This window comes from Pseudopipra pipra, chromosome 2, assembly GCF_036250125.1.
Source record: "Pseudopipra pipra isolate bDixPip1 chromosome 2, bDixPip1.hap1, whole genome shotgun sequence".
In the NCBI taxonomy this organism is placed as follows: Eukaryota; Metazoa; Chordata; class Aves; order Passeriformes; family Pipridae; genus Pseudopipra; species Pseudopipra pipra.
In genome coordinates this window covers 105,792,626-105,809,729 of record NC_087550.1, presented here as the reverse complement: position 1 = coordinate 105,809,729, position 17,104 = coordinate 105,792,626, and the positions used below count along the sequence as shown (strand labels likewise).

General features: G+C 40.9%; 2 protein-coding genes across 4 annotated transcripts in view; both read left to right on the top strand.

The window, feature by feature from the left end:
- Nucleotides 1-17,104, top strand: part of KLHL15 (kelch like family member 15) — a 28,170-nt gene that overhangs the window by 2,883 nt on the left and 8,183 nt on the right. For all 3 annotated transcript variants that reach the window (XM_064646785.1, XM_064646786.1, XM_064646784.1), the window contains one exon: nt 10,169-10,880. In XM_064646785.1, the coding sequence (XP_064502855.1) occupies nt 10,176-10,880 (705 nt within the window). In that variant the 5' untranslated portion in view covers nt 10,169-10,175. The remainder of the gene's footprint in view (nt 1-10,168; nt 10,881-17,104) is intronic.
- Nucleotides 1,064-17,104, top strand: part of APOO (apolipoprotein O) — a 65,893-nt gene continuing 49,852 nt past the window's right edge. Inside the window, exons 1-2 of the mRNA XM_064646789.1 lie at nt 1,064-1,384; nt 1,579-1,689. Coding sequence (XP_064502859.1) covers nt 1,079-1,384; nt 1,579-1,689 — 417 coding nt within the window. The 5' untranslated portion in view covers nt 1,064-1,078. The remainder of the gene's footprint in view (nt 1,385-1,578; nt 1,690-17,104) is intronic.

Sequence of the window (17,104 nt, the reverse complement as noted above, 5' to 3'; positions counted from 1 at the left end):
GGTGAGTACATGTACATGCTTGGTGCAGCAGGAGACATATCCTGTGAGAATGGGAATGTCTTTCCTTTAGACTTAGGTAGCAGGAACAGTTGCTGCTTTGGCAGAGTCAGTCTGTTAAGGGCACTTGTTTCACCCTTAGTGCACGAGTAACAGGTGGAGATGGGGCAAATTTACTGCATGAGTAAGTGGGTGACATGGGATAGTAAGAAGTTTACCAAGTAGAGAGAGGTCAGGCCATTGGGATGAAGGAGTGAATGGGAGCAGGTTGATTGTAGTGAGAGGGAGCAGTGGAAGGGCAGTTGAACAGTGGAAATAGCAGTGTGAAGTCTTTTGTGAAGCACTGCATGATATAGCTGGTTCATTGTGTGAAGCTGTGAAAGACGTTCAGCTTGGGGGTGGCAGCTATAGAGAAGGTACACTCTTGTTTTATAGATCAAGAATGGGGAGGGGGTGGTAATGAGAGACTGAAAATAGGCTGTGAAGGGAATGGAAACAGCAATAAACAGGGAGAGGATGGCAGCGAGTGGCTTGCTATTTAAAGTGAGTGCCACAGAAGGTGACAAGGAGGTACGTAGAAGGTGGTGAATGGTTTGGGGCTGGCAGTGGCAAACGCAAGGACCACGTAGTTCAGTTCACCTCTTACAATGAAGTCAGAGTTTTCCAGGCAAAGGTAAGACAGCAAGAGCAAAGGGGGTGATGTTTGTGCCGAGGCAAAGCCCTGCTAATCCATCCCGTGCAGGGCTGCGGTTCCACACGAGCTGTGGGCAGGTGTTTCGGCTCAGGGGCTGCTCTGCTGAGCGCCTGTGGCGGACGGCCCGACCCCACGGGCTCCGGTAACCCGGTTTCCAGAGCGGCTGGCAAGGCAGGCTGTGGCGAGCAGGGATCATCCCGCAGCACCTGCGGCTGGCCGCTGTCCGGGAGGAGCTCAGCCAACGCCGAGCAGGGGATGCTGCTGCCGGGGGCAGCTGCCCGAGAAACTCTGGAGCTGCGACAGCCTCGGTGAAAGGGACCTGGACTGGAGGCGGAGGGGTGGGAGAGAACAGCGCAGCCCCGACCCTCCCAACGCGGACGCGTGTGGATGCGCGTCCTTACGGGCCGGACGCGGGTGATGCTGCTCCGTGCCGCTCTCCCCAGCCGTGCGCAGCCCCCGCTGGGCTCCAGTGAGGGTCTCCCCTCCTCGGGGCATGCCGGAGCTCCGACGTCTGGCAGGCCCTGCACGGGGCAGGGCGGGGGCTGGCGAGCGGTGCCGGCGGAGCCCGGTGTCGGTGCCGGCCCCGGTGCCGGCCGCGGTCGCGCCCCCCGCCCCAGGTGCGGCGGAAGTGACGGGCGGCGCGGCGCTGCCGGCGGAACATGGCGGCCGCGGCCGTGCGGGGCAGCGCGGAAGGTAAACAAGCGTGAGGGCAGCGGGGACCGCGCGGCAGAGCCCGGGCCGCGCTGCGAGCGCCGGTGGCCCGGCGTGGGGCGGCTCCCACCTCCCCCCGAGCGCGGCCCGCCGGGAGGAGGGAGCCCAGGATCCCCCCTTCCTCCGCCTCCTCCTCCTCCTCCCGGCTTCGCCTCAGCCATTGCCCCTCTCCGCAGCCCCCCGGCGCCTCCCTCCGCCGCCCCCGGCTGTATGGTACGCGGAGCCAGGGCCCCTCTCCGCCGCGCCAGCGGGAGGAGCCGCGTCCTCAGCGTCGCCGCTGCCGAGAGGTGGGTGAAGGATCCGGCGGGTCCTCCTTGGGCGGCCCGGGCGCCCTCCCGGCCGTCAGGGACCCCCGGCCCCGGGCTTGGGGGGGCGGCCGGATGCCCGCGGGGGGCAGGCGGGGGGCAGGTGGGCTGTGGGGGGGATCGGGCACGGCCGCACTGAGAGCTGCCGGGTCCGGGGCGTTCGCAGCCCCCGCCGGGCGCCCCGGGCAGCTGCGGCCGCGCGGCGCCGACTCCGGGCCCGCCTGCCCCGCTCGCTCGGGGGCTCGGCCTGCGAGCTCCGCTCCCTGTCTGCGAGCACACGGGCTGAAGTAGGTCATCTGAGTTCCTGCCCCCAAAATGGCCATTTCTCCTTGATCGCGAAAAAATGTGTCTCTGATCTGAGCGAGCAGGGCTACCCAGGCTTGGTACTGGCGCTTTGACCTATTTGGTAAATACTGAAATGTCACTTTAATTTTTTAAGTTCTTGGTTTTTTGTTGTTTGGGGCTTCTCCCCACTCCTTCAAAAGAAGAATAGGGGAACCATAAAGCTATTAGTGGATAAAAGGACAAAACTACTGAAGTTCTGGCTTCCCATGGACTTCTTTGTTATGTGTACTCGTCCTTAAGGTGATAACCCAACTCCAGAGGGTCACCAATGGTGACCACCATTGCCCCAGCTCACATTCAGATCCCCTGAGCATACCACCATGCACCAACATAATTCCTGTCTTTTCCCTCCCAACACCTAGCAAATGTGTTTAATTTCTACCACATGCTCTATAAACTCTCTCACTAACACTCATCTCCTTTCACTTTCCTTAATTATACCCTGTGGCTGGTTTGAATCTACACATGTGTTGATTTGCCTTTCAGCAAGCAAAGCAGAACAGATAACCATTGAGCTCACACTGGAGACATCAGACCTTTTTCATTCATCTAGCTGTCAATTTGAGGGATATGTGTAGAAATTAAATATGAGATTTTTGTCTTTCTGAAATATGTGGTTGGCGTTTGGCAGTGAGGTCAAAAGATGTGTGTCTTGAACAAAGGGCACAATTAATCTCATTTTCTGAGAAGGTGCTAGGAGTATTAACTAAATTAGCTATAAAGATACAGATAATAACAAAAAGACAAATGTAAGGGATAGTTCAGCAATCTTAATTTAGATTAAAAATGTTTTTACTGCTGTAGTTTAAATATTACTTGTAGCTCATTACCTTATTATGCTAAAAATTTTATGTCGTAAGTCGAAAAAAGATAGGATTAGATTTTTTATTACTAAGAAATACTTAACCTGCTATTTTTGTGTATAAAATACATCATGATTTCCTTGATAAGTATCTGCAATGAGAAAATCAGTCTTTATTAATATGTTTTTCTTACATTTGAAAAAATTAATCATTTTCTAAGCTACAAATATTATATATGTATATATATAAAAGAGTGTTTTAACTCGGGATAGTGCAGTCCTGTCCACTTAGAGGACAGTGGCAAATCCACAGTTTTCAACGCTACCACCATTTAACTTTTAGGTATTAGTAATACAAGTTTTCCCAGTTAAACACAATTCTCATTTACAAGGATGTATCAAATATTTTACGCTGAGGCCCCTGTTCTGGTATCAGTAAATGTAATTGGAAGAGCATTGAGCTGAACTGGCTCTGTGTCTGGGAGCAGGTTTTTCTGTGCAGGTGTAGTGATGCAATAACCTTTTAGCCAGATGGTTTAAGCTGTCTTGGTGTCTGTGAAGCGCAGTTACAGCATCTGCATAATGAACTAATTCAAGGGGAAGCTCATGTATATCTCACTGATGCTAACTCATGAGACAAGCTGGGTTTAGATTCGCTTAGGTGAAGTTAAACTGGTCAAGTAACAACAGCTGATGCGTTTGTCTGGCAGTCTTGAAATGCTTATCAAGCATGTGCTTTCATCAGAATCCTTTTGATAGTCATCCTAAAGCTTGATCTAGGGGCTGAGCTGGGGAGCATATCTTATTCTCTGATGGCTAGTCTTGCGAAATAGGGAGTTTCTAACATACTGGTCTTCATCTAAATTGAACACGTGAAAACTATACTTTTCAACAGTATTTTAAAACAAAATGGTTTTGATTTTTTTGTGTGTGTGCTTATAGCACATGGGTCATTTCTTCTGTGCAGAAAGGCTAAATTGGGTTATAACATATCTATATGATATATATGTATATATATAACTTAGACATACCTGTTTTTAGGAACAGAGAGTAACATGAGCTGAGAAACTATGAATGTGAGAGCACCACCACATCTGCCTGAGTTACATGTTTCTCAAAAAGAAAATGGAACAAAGCACTCTCTCCAGTACTGTACTCCATTTAGAATGAAGAATAACCATACTGAGCTGAGACACTGAAGCCATACTGACTTTTAGTAGGTCTAGTTGTGCCTAGTTCTGATAATGCTTCTGGCATAACCATAATGACCTCAGAGACCACTGGTGTTATAAAGTGCCACTGCTGCTGTGAACTGGTGCAGGTGGCTCAGATTGTAAGAGGAGCTCTCCTGGTCAGGTGTGTGCTCCTAAGAAATCGAGGGTGGGCAGCTTTCAGGAGTAGCCGGGTTTTAATTTCTGGAGTTCCGGCAGAGTGGTTTCTCTGACTGTCAGTGATTCAACTCCCAACTTCTTGCTTCCAAAGTAGTCCAGTGCTTTTGGAATTCTCAAGATGGATTGGGTGAAGTCGTCAGCATGAACATACTGATGTGTTTAAGATCAATTGTTTCCTGAACTTAGAATATTAATTAGAAAGGATTTTAGATAAAATACAGGGAAACGGGATGGGTTTCTTCGTTCCCTACATTTGCAATTGTTGTAGCAGTGGAAAGTTTCGATATCCATTGATTATTGATCTATCCCATTTTTACATCACTCTTTCTTTTGCTGTTAGTGGGGAATTATGATGCAAAATGGTGGTTTGGACAAGGTTTAATGTTTTTATTGCATTTGTAGTGTAGTGCACTGCATTCCAAGGCCCAGCCTTCAGCCATGTGTGCAGTTGTGAATGTTTGTTGTGCATGCAAATGCCTGTTGTGTTGTATTTTCACAAATATGCATATCATTTGACTAGGAGAAAAATCTTATTTGTGCAGAAAAGTGTTTTAACAAAATTAGTGTCAAATAGTTCTGCTCTAAGCAGTCTTTGCTCTGCACCTCACCAAATAAAAACGTTTAATGGCTTTAAAATTTGCATTTTAATGCTTGCATTTGATGGATGGAAGGAACAGGATAGATGGAACAGATTAATGGATTTTAAGCTCTGTTTCAGTATTTTGTGCGACCAAAGCATGGTTTTGTATGTCTGGTGAAATATTTTGTGGTTTAACTCATAGACAGTAGTGATTTATTATGTGAAAATTTGTTGTGCAGCTGTGTTCACATAAGTGATTTCTCAGGAGATCTGTGGGGTAGGTAGAATGAACAAGTACTTCATAATCAATAAACAAAGGGACTTGCTGGTTCTGTCTCAGCATCTCAAATGAGTTAAGGAACAACAGTAAAGGAAAGCAGAAATCTGCCTTTGAGCTGGTGTGCTAGACTTGCTATTGTCAATACTTTGCTAGAACAATACATTTCTGTCCCTAGAAAGTGCATATAAGCTTTCATATTGCATGAAGACATTTATTTAAAGGGCGCTTTTTAGGAAATGCTGCTTTTGGATAGATTTTAAATCTAAGAGGGCATGAGTCAAGAGCAGGTATTCCATAACTTCCTTCTCGGTAGCCAGTGCATTTAGACTCCATTTCTTCTGCTTGTGACTAAGAGCTGCAGACGCACTGAGGAAAGAAGGTTCTCCTTGTTTAGCAAGAAAAAGCAGTCTGGAACAGGGTTTTCAGACTTTTATTACAGCTGCAGAATAAAGATGAGAAATCAGTGTTCCAAATAAGTGGTTTTACAGTCCCAGCACAGGAGACTCTAATGCATTATGTGCTAAAAGAGGAAGAAATGTCAGGAACAGCTAATAAGGTTAAACGTGCTTCTCTTTTGGCTTTTCAGCAGAGTCTTTACTTCCTGTGCTGCATTGCCCCCATCAGCTCTGTGTGCACAGAACAATGCCCAACGTCAATGTAGGTTGCCCACCCCCAGTATTGTTTATACATCAGAATTTTTTTGTTCCAGTTTCATACAGACCACTGTAGGCTGCACGTCTGCCTTAGGATTGCGTGTGCTGCTGTGATTTGCATGAGTGAAGAAAATCCAAGTGAATTTTGCATTTTTATCGAAAGTATGAAAAAAAAAATTCGTTATGTATTGTCCTCTGGGAAATAAGCTGCAGCATTTGAATAGTGCATAGAATTACATCCAAGATTGCAAGTGTGTGTGTGGGAGGATTGGCATAGCTATGCTTTAGAAAAATTACTTCATTTGAGAGTGTTTTGTATTGCCTTTTTTAATATTTGAGCTACTGTGTTGCTCTTTGCTTTTGATGGAGGGATATTAGCTTTAGAAATGAAGATTTTTACCCGTTGAGCGTAATATGCATTTAACTATCTAGTTTCCCAGTTTTTGTACTATTTTAACCCTCTTCTGTATTTACACTGGCCAATGCATTTTTTTGTTTTAAAGAAAAATTTATCTGCTGATATTGTCTATGACTTCATGCCAAAACAAGGGTATTTGCTCCTTTTATTTAATGCAGAAAGACAAGCAGTCCTTTGCTTTTCAGTCACAGAATTCTGAAGCTTCTTTAGATAGTGTAGGGAGAACTCTTACTGGTTTTGTGTCTACTTAAATAATCCACTAAATGCTGTCTCAGGTTTGGGAGGAAAAATATTTTGATGTTGAAAACTGTAGATTTACTAGGAGTAAAATGATGTGAGAAGAAGGATTAAGTGACTTAAACCCCCACACTTTTAAAACATTTAGAAATAATAATTTGAGAGTGTGTATGCCTTTGTTACCATTGTTACCATTTGTGGCTGACTTAGAGTTTGAAATATCTTATGGAATAGCCAGTTTTAGGGAGGTGTAAAAATTGGAACCTTTAAAGATGTCCCCTAAATGCAGGTGGTTTTTATTTTTTAATATTTCAGTGATTCCTGCCACCTTATTTTTTGTTAGATTTAAAATTTGAAGGATAGTAGCTTATATATGATTTTTTTTTTTTTGGCTTATGCGAATGTGTCTCTTTTCTCTTTAATCAGAATTAGAAGGACGGTCACAAAAAAATTGGTCACCCAATTAGAGACTAGTTGAGGTTATAAGTGACCTCTGGAGGCCATTGGTCCATTTGCAGGGCCACCTGGAGGCAGTTGCCCAAGACTCTATGCTGATTGTTTGGGTGGTGTTTGGTTGGTTTTGTAGAGGTTTTTTTTTGTTGTTTTTGTTTAGAGTATTATTTGTTTCGATCCTTTAAAGGAACACTGGAGGTGCTCCTCTGGATTTGGTGCATCTACCATCTGTCTCTGCTTAACTTCACTTGCCAACTTTTCCTTTTTGCTTCTTTGAGAGTGATGAAAGAAGCTTTTTCTTTTAGGGCTATCCTATGTAAAAGTTAATTTCTCTCCTTTTATTTGTGGAATATCTGTAATGTGATTATCTTTCTCAAGGTAAGGGCAAAGATCCCAGTGTGTGTTTGGAGGTTGCTGGTTCTTCCATGTTGTTCAGGTACACAGTAATGCATGTACTGTTTTGAAGAAATCCCTTCCGTGAGATTGCTGTCTGCATAAGCCTGTGTGATGTTAGATCTCATTGTTTTCAGATTAATCTATGTTGCTTCAGTCACCTGAAAAATATTGCTTCATTTCTGACTCTTTTTTCCCCCCAATATATTGTTGTGTTATTCTGTTCACATTCTCACATTTGCAAAGTCCAACTGTCCCATCACATTTTTAACACCAGTCGTGGAACTGAAGCTGAGCCAAGTCTTAGTGGATCTCCTAAAGAAATGTAACTTACACAGTTGTACTGTCTGAGAATCCTGGTAACCTTTGAAACTTGGCTGATTTCAGTCAGAATTGAGAGTTGTTTCAAGTTGCTGTATGTTTTATGAAAATGAATGGCCATTTAAAGGCAAATGATCATTAAATCTCTCAAACAGGAAAGACTGAGGTATGACCTCAGTTATTATTAAACATCAGAGAAGTGGGGATGGGGAGGGGAGGAGTTACAAGTGCTCCAGTGAAAGAAGTAAAAAAAAGCTAATATTAGTGTTAACTTTTTTATTTGCTATCAGAAATCCAATAAGAAAGCAAAATCTTGTAAAGTCAGGCTTTATGCTTCCTGTTCAGTTGGTTGCTTCTTTTTGAGGTGGTAAGTTACTGAAGTAGTTCTGTCCTCATATGCTTTTGTGTAAGAATTGACAACAACTAAGAATATTTGATGGTAATTTTTCTTTCTGGTATTTAATGTTGAGGAATAAGAGACTCACAATATGTAGCTCCAGAGCAGTTTGCATGTTCTCTCTGTCTTCAGTGACATTGAGGGGAATGAGCTGTCATGGGTACTGGTGAGAAAGCGATTGGATTGTCATCTTTGTTCTTTTGCTCCTGCTCTTACTTTCAGGAATTTGAATTTTGTCATAAGGCCATAGTTGTAATGAACACTCCCAGCATTGACTTTATTGTGCACAGACCCCATCATCAGGCTTCAACAGTGTGGGAGCGGTGCTAATTCTGAGGTGTGGCTACAAACACCCACTCACCATTTCAGTTTTGCGTAGACAAAGAGTATCTCCAAAGAGTTCTGTTTTCCAGGATGTGTGCTGATGAATGAAGGAGATGATTATCCATTAATGGAGTCTAATAAAATGCATTCCAGTTAAATGGCAGCAGGCAGAATGTGGTGCTTGAGGAAGTAGGAGTAAGTGGTAACTGCTCTCTGAAGTTGTGAAACAAGGGCCACCCTAGAGTTACTTCTGGGTCCACATACTTGTGTAAAGTTTTATGACCTTGAAAATCTGCAGGTTTTTTAATGTGTTGATATTATTCAGCCGTTCATGTGGGTTACCAGTAGCAAAACATGATTAGCTTTAATTGCAATAGGAAATTCAGAGTCAAATGCACAAATATCTGAGAGAATGTTGCAGTGTAATTAAAGGTGGGATAAAGTGGAACAAGAGTAGTTGAACCAATTCTACTAGCAAATTAATGCCAGACAGGGAAGTTGTTGCTCTTTTTCTTTGTTCCTGCCCAAGTATTTGTCCTGCTCTCTGCATCAGGTTGGTTCTTGTGTCAAAGCCCCACAGTGTCAGAAATCAGATCACTGGGAAGCAAAAAGTTCTCTGATCTTGAGGTTTCGTGCATGCTGGGGGGAGTAGGAAGGGGTGGTTGTGTTTGTGTCACATGTCTTTTTCAGGTCTGTCCCTCTCTGCTCTTGGTTTATTTTCTGTCAGGTTTGAATTGAATTTGCTTTCTAGAGAAGTCAAGTGAGCCCCAGAAGTGGCTCAAAGTAGGCAGCAGGAGCTCAGACCCCAGAATGAGGACAGAGTAGGGGAATGGAATGTGCTGTTGTCCTTTGACTTTGATAAATCATTAGATTGGTTCAAGCTGCCTTGTGCAACTTCACCCTGCCTAAACCCAAGGAAGTTGGGCAAGATTTTGAGAAATTTGTGGATTTTGAATAGTTTTGGTTGTTTTTTTTTTGTTTTGTTTTTTTTTTAATTGAATATTTATCTTCCTTAACTTTAACAGGGTAGGATCCTGGTACTCTTTGTTTTCTTTTTGGTTTATTTACAGTTTGATTATAGCTTGCACGTAAGTAATTGTATCTGCAAATGTTCAAATACTTAATGAGCAATTCAGCTTCACTAAACCCAGTATACAGAATATTATTTATTGTGACCTATTCTTGTCAGTGATTCTTATTGTGTTAGTATTTTGCACTTTATAAATCTCATGACCTAATATTAATCACTGTAGTAAGAAATGGGGGGGGAACGTGATGGGAGTTTGTTGTTACAGGAGAAGTGAAATACACAATCTTAAATGGTATCTCTGAAAACGTTTGGTTATGTCAAGTGAATTGACATATAGTTTTAAACCTAATAAATTTTTATTTTTTTTAATTATACCATATACAGATCTACTGGAGCTTGTTAAGGAAGTTTAGCTTCCTTTCTGAAACCTTTTGATATTCAAGAGTGGGTGTTTTATTGCTCCCCTGAGATAAATTCTTTAGAAAGATTGAGGGGGGGTAGAGGAAAAAAAAACATGACAACCTTTTCAGTTCATTATCTGACCATGAATTAACTTGAAGTGAGAAATTGTTTTGGCAGTATTGCATAGTGATTTTTGTTGATTACCCTGTCTGTAAAATGAGAATATTTTGCAGGGGGGAAATATTTAAAGTTGATGTTTTGTTTCCTAAGTTGATTTTTCAGCTGGACAGAAAACAAAAAGGATGGTGAAGACTTTTAAGTCTTAATAAAAGCAATCTCAGTTAGGATTTATCTGGTCAGGAAGGGCTTGTAATATGTTACTAGAAATTACAATTTATTTTCATTTTTATTTATTTATTTTTTCTTCCCCCCCAGGTGATTCATGGCAGGGGACGTGGAAGGGTTTAGCTCCTCCATCCATGACACCAGTGTCTCTGCAGGATTCAGAGCACTGTATGAGGAGGGATTGCTTCTTGATGTCACACTTGTCATTGAAGACCACCAATTTCAGGCCCATAAAGCTCTGCTTGCCACCCAGAGTGATTACTTCAGGATTATGTTCACAGCTGACATGCGAGAACGAGATCAGGACAAAATCCATTTGAAAGGTCTGACAGCTACAGGCTTCAGTCATGTTCTCCAATTCATGTACTATGGAACTATTGAACTGAGTATGAACACTGTTCATGAAATCCTTCAGGCTGCCATGTATGTCCAGCTTATAGAGGTGGTAAAGTTTTGCTGCTCTTTTCTCTTAGCTAAAATCTGCTTAGAAAACTGTGCAGAAATTATGAGACTTCTGGATGATTTTGGTGTAAACATCGAAGGAGTCAGGGAAAAACTGGATTCCTTTCTGCTAGAGAATTTTGTGCCACTCATGTCCAGACCTGACTTCCTTTCATATCTGAGCTTTGAGAAGCTCATGTCTTACTTGGATAATGATCATCTGAGCAGGTTTCCAGAGATAGAGCTGTATGAAGCTGTTCAGGCCTGGCTGCGCCATGATAGAAGACGCTGGAGGCATACGGACACCATCATTCAGAACATCAGGTTTTGTTTGATGACACCATCCAGTGTTTTTGAGAAGGTTGGTGCATTTGAAAAGCAATAGGCAGGATTCATCATTTAGCTAGGGCAGCATGCCATTAAATAGGTAAGATTCCCCAACCTATTAGGAGGGACAAAATTATAGCATTTATTTTCTAATAAACCCATAGAAGGCAAACAACTACAAGTATTGTCTTTTGGTTATTAGACGAGAGCACGTACAGTGACTGGAGAACAGGTGGGTTTGCAATACATGTTTATAAGGGGCTTTATATGAAAAAGACATTTTAAAATAAGGTCACTTGTATCTGGTTTGTTTTCAGATGTTCTTACTGTTGTCCGCAAGTTGCTTCTTTGCTTTAGAGCTGCACACAGTATGTAGGGTATATGTCATGATAATTGTTATCAATATAATCAAAAAATAGTGACAGTAGATCTTACATGGTTTAAGTACAGGGGTTTTTTTTTATTTGCAAATGACAACTAGCATCTGCTCATAAATCTGCAGCCTTTTTGTTGTTGTATCTTCAGTGGTTGTGCTGTTACACAGCAGTTGGAAGTAAGCCCTGATCCTGCAGAGTTACACACACACTTGTTTCTATACAAGGCACATAATCAATCAAAAATTATTTACAGTATGAAATGTAATGATTTACTTTAAATATCAAGAGGAATTTTTGCAATAGTTGATCTAAAGTTCAACTGATCACTGTATGTAGTAAGAGGTTAAAACCAAACTTGCTTTTTCTACTCTTCTGTTGAAGAACAGACAGAAAAGTAGTTTTCTAGTTCTTTAGACTCTGAACATTTGTCAACAGTAGAGGATTACTTTGTAAGCAACTCTGTCACAGACCAGTAACAGTGTTCAGTTTAGCAATTACACTGTTAATTTTGTGTGATGAGGTACAACTTTAACTTCTACTAATTCACTGAGAAGTGAAAGGTACAGGAGTTAAGACCTTGTGGCTTTTTTGTACTTCTTAAAAATTAATTTCCCATATATTTTTACTTTGGTATCTAGTGAACATACAGATAAGGTTGTGTTGGTTTTGGTGGTTTTAAGGGCTACTGGGTCATTCGAGCAGTAATTCTTATATGTATTCCTATTTGAAATTGTCAAAGCTATAAACTACTTCAGACCAGTGGGTTTCTATATTTTGGATTTTTTTCTGTGTGTGTGAGTTGAATAGAGGATGTAATAATACATAAAATATATTTATGATATTATATTAGACTATAGACATGAACAAAATAAATACCTATGCATATTTTAGAACAGTGCTGCAATGTTTATGTAGGGTTAAAACATTTCCAACTAGTGAGAGCTGAACTCTGCAGGATACTGTGTAGTGTCTTGTTTTTAATAACACTTTTACCTTATTACTACATCATTTAATCCCTTCCACAGTAAAACTGATAGAATTCACAAAATATGCTTTTAAGGTTAATCTAATAGGGCAAGACTTGTTTGAGTCTGCTTCAACTCTATGAGATTTGCAGATACAAGCTCAAGCATCGAGCTGTCCTCAGTTGAATTTCTGTAAGTGCAAGTCTATGTTAGTCTTCAGTGTTACACGTAGGTATAACTTCTGGAGCTGGTTTTGGCATCAGTGGTGTAAATCCTTCATACAGTGCTTCTCATATTTTGTCTTGACAGCTTCCAAATGGCCCAATAGGTACAACTTCAGGAGAGAAGTCGCTGTAAAAGCTTCATCTGTGAATACCCTTTCTGTTAATTTGTATGTGGGAGCTCACTCTTGAAAAGGCAACGCAGAAAGCAATGCAGAAAGAATCGTGCCTTGCAGAATGTACCACCTAAGGAGTCTTTCTGCTGTGCCTTTTGCAGCTGGACATGCCTGTCTCATATTGGCCTTTTTAGCCACCAGCGCGCTTGTGACAAATGTGGGTAGAGCCTTTCCCAGATCTTCGTTTGCAAAGCCCAGCCACGATGATGTGGGATCAGAGAGAAGCCAGTGTAGGTTATGGAGTGGGACAACTCAGCACAGGGAAGCACAGCTAATTATGTCATTTGTTGCTGCAGCTAGGAATGCATTTGTGTTTTACCCTGGCTAGAGAGCATTGAGTTATCCAGCATGACAAGTGACAAAGGACAACTGCAGTTGGAGCCAACATCAGAATATAGAACACTTTTTTTTTAAATAAGAGAGCATGTCTATTCACTGTTCTGGCAGTAACCCAGGGAGAACCTCTTTCTTCTCTGTGTAGAAGGGGGAAGATATTGGTAAAACTGCATTTTTTGGAGATCTACAGACAGAATTCAGCCTTGTCCTGAAGCCAGCACATACTAAACGTCTGCATGAATGTACCAAATACAGTCTGAGGTTGACTCTTCCAGTTCAGCAAACTCTGTATTTGCTATACACTGGCTGGCTTGTCGTATGTACTCTTACGTAATCTTTGTGATACACATTTCTCAGATGCCTGTCATTGTAGTATATAAATAGCTTATATGACTTAACTTTGCAAGTCATGGTAAGGATACTTTTGGCCTCTTAAGCCATTATGTTTCGTACATCATTTTCTTGGGGAAGATGTGCAGTGTGGGTGGGATGGCTTGTCCTTTCAGAAATGAAATGAGTGACTCTAGGTTAATACCTTGAGGCTGATGTGCATTTAGAGTGCACAAGTGAAGGTACAGCCCCTGTGCTTACTGCAAACTGGAAGAACAGATACTGAGATATGAATAGATACTGCTTTTGTTCCTCAGCCCTTAAAATATGTGCTGATGTACAAGGGAAAATGGGAAGATAAATGAATTAAGGATTTGGGGAATAGTTAGAAACAAAAAGCAAAGTGTATGGGGAGAAGTACAAGTTTTGCTCTTGATGTTGTGTTTACCTTTTTTTGAAACCCATCTATGGCTCTATAAGTCTTGAGGAAGTTTGGAGATAGAAGTTAGAGGGCATTTCACCTGCCTCACTGAGTTAATCTCTGTGGTACTGGAGGCGACTGTGTCATGATTTCCCTTCATGTACTGTTTAAGCTCCATTTAGTTGCTGTGTACTACTCAGATTGAAATGTTGTTTCAAAACTTTAAAATCCAAAGGGCTTTTTTTATGTCCAGTGTGTAGGGTTTGTTATGAGTAGCCCATGCTGATTTATAAATTGCCAGTATAAATCAGAAACTTACTAATCACTATGTTTTGCTGTAGAGGTAGGATGAATAGCACATTATTTTTGAGTATCTCTGCCCTGTGCCTAGAAAAGAGTAACTTTTGTGAAGATATCTTTGTAATTTTATGTTATTGTGACTTTACCTTTCATAAAAGAATTTAATTTCTTTTTTTTTTTTGCATTTACCTCCATGTCTAGTAATGCATATGTATCTACTTCTGCAACTTGGTTTGCTGAAGCAACTTTGTTTGCTGAAGCTTAGAATAAGAGGTGTTTAGTGGATGAGGTTAGTGGGCCCCTCTTATCTTAAATAGGTGCTGCACTTGGTATTTTTGTCTCTCGGGGTTATTGCTCAGTTGGATAGGTTTGCTAGCAGTATTTATTTTGTACTGAACTTCTTAATTGTGGCATATAGATTGACTCCATTCTGATTTGAAAAATTAGATTTGAGTTAGACTTCAGCTTGACTTTGATAATTTCATTGGCCAGTTTCTAAAAAGGAACAGCCAAATAATCATTTTGAGAGCATTGTCCTTGCTGCACAGAGGCTGTGTCATCTTGTCTTTTTATGGTTAGGCTGAAAAACAGTAAGTGATTTGTAGCACATGCAGAATAGCCCTTCAGAGTCCTATACTGGTACCAGTTGGTTCTCATACTGGCTTACAGTTGTGCTTAAAATATGGCCAGAGATAAGTAGATGTGAAAATAATAAGGATCTGAGTTAGCAGAGTGGATGGATCTTTAGTTTGGATTCAGCTTAATCTTTAGTAAAATAACTTTTTTTTTGCAAATAAAAGGAAGAATTTGCTCTCTAGAAGTCTGATACAGAGGCCATCATTATTCACTGAAAAGCTGTGGTGTAGCTGTTGTACTCCTGGTAGTTGAGTTTGAGTTGCATCACTTACATGTTCAGAATTGACAGTTTTAGAAAACTTAAGCACAATAAGTTATAAGCTCTGAAGTAGTTCTCTGCTTACATGGCTAGAGATGATAGAGTCACATTATGAGCCACCTAGATTTTTGCTATTGACTGCTTGGGGGGGTGAGTAGAGGGGTGGATGTTTTTAATTATGTTTTAAATTATTTTTGCATCTTTTTTTTTAATGGAGTGATACATTGGATTTTGTTTATGCTGTTCCCTGTCTGTGTAGCTGAAAGTCTGACTGTGAACCACAGTAACTGGTAGATATGCAATGAGATAGTTCTCAGTCTCCATCTCTGGAGATCTTGAGGGAGCTCTTACCAGTAGGGCTGTGTCCTGGCAGAACCTCTGTAAGATTTTCTTCAGAAAATTGAAGAGAAAGAATTGGAAAGAATGTAAAAAAAAAAAAAAATCACATGAGTAAAACTGGAACACTTGGATTAAATTCCTTTTTTTACAGTAAGACTGGGGTTGGTAAGGAAGTCCAGCTTAAACTGCCTTTAAGACCCTTCAGCAAGATAACAACAGTTTTTCTTTAAACTTTGAAAATGCTATGAAGCATTTAGTATTTTTATGAATTCGGAGTTGATGATGGACTCTTTAAGAATGCACATTTGTTTTACTTTGGGATTCATAATGGTTAGTGCACATTTCCATCTGTTTTGCAGACACTTGCGAGTGTTCTGCTTGAGTATGTTGGTAATTAGGGGCACATTCCTTCTAGAGCTTCTCCATTTGAACTTATCAGGAGAATTAGTCTGCTTAGATATTTGTTGATCAGCTAAAAGCAGTGATATTTTTCCTCAACAGCCAAGTTTAGGAATGCTCCAGCTACCTTCTCTTACCAGAATTTAGGTGGTCAATCTCTTGTTTTGTGGGATTTTTTTTCTACCTATTGTACAACTTGCTAGTGCTTGTGCATTTTCGTGTTCAACTCTCCAAACTTGTGTTTGTAGAAGCTTCCCCACAAACTTTAGTCAGAGAGGGGTTATAATAACTGGGAGTTGCATTTACTTCTTTATATCTTTTTGGTTTAAAGTAAGAGGTTGAGGCTTTGCTTTGGTGTTAGTGCCTTTGTCAAGATAAGCAGCAGTAAACTTCTGCTACTGATTCCATGGTCTTGAGATTCTGTCTCTGGAATTAGGGATACTCCTTGTTTCCTTTTGCATGCTCTCATGGGGTGAGATTTGTGCTAAGTGAAGGAGTGGTGAGGATATATGAGGCTTATTTTAATTCCAGTCTCTGGCTGGCATTTCGGTTTCTAGATCTAACGACAGAGTTGTAAATGTTGAGGGGGAAAGAAAAGCATTTTCCATTTCTGCCAGGCTTTGCTGGCATTCTTCATGCTGTAAGCATGTTGATCCTGATGTCTTCCACAATCATCCAAGAAAACTTGAACTGCATAGAGGTGGAACAAAGATAGTTTATATTTTTATTTAATTCCAAAGATGATGGCTCCAGTTTGGGAATGCTTGAAGTAGTCCTACTGTTCTAGAATTTGAACGTTCCTTTTAAGGATAAAGTTACCCACCCACTATTCTTTGTTATTTTAACTTCCTTTTTCATTTTTTGTAACCTTTAAGGCTTTCTATATGTTATCATTTTTCTGTGCTGTGGTTCTCCCTGCCAGCATATTTTCTGTAATTTATGTTCACTCTTTTTAGTCAGGCAGGGTATGTGGTTTATTCTAACAAATGCAGCACAAGCAGATCTGTCTTTGTATGACATATTCTTTATTTGCAATAAGAAAATAGATCTTATTCCCACAAGAGTTGGACTTACTGTGGATATTTTATAAGCACTATGCCTGAGTAAACCTTTTTGCTCTGGTAAAAACAATAGAAAGAAGCTGGATGTTGCTGCAAGAATAATATATACATCTGCATGTGACTGTCCTCTTTTTCCAGACAGAGATAAGTTGAACTTGTCAAAATTAAGTGGGGGAAAGAAAAAGTGTAAATAAAAACACCAAATCACTGTAACTCTTGAGCTATACATTGCTTTACAGTAGTAGGTTAGTATTCAGGGTTTTTTTGAAATCTGGTGTGTAGAACTATCTCAATATCTGTGCAAAGTATGCCAAATAATAACAGTTCCAAAGATTTTTTGAAAAGATGCTTATCTGAATGTGTCAATTGTTATACAAGGAAGAGAAATTATTAACAGAAAGCTAACAAAACTTCAATAGTACATATTTATGGAACAAG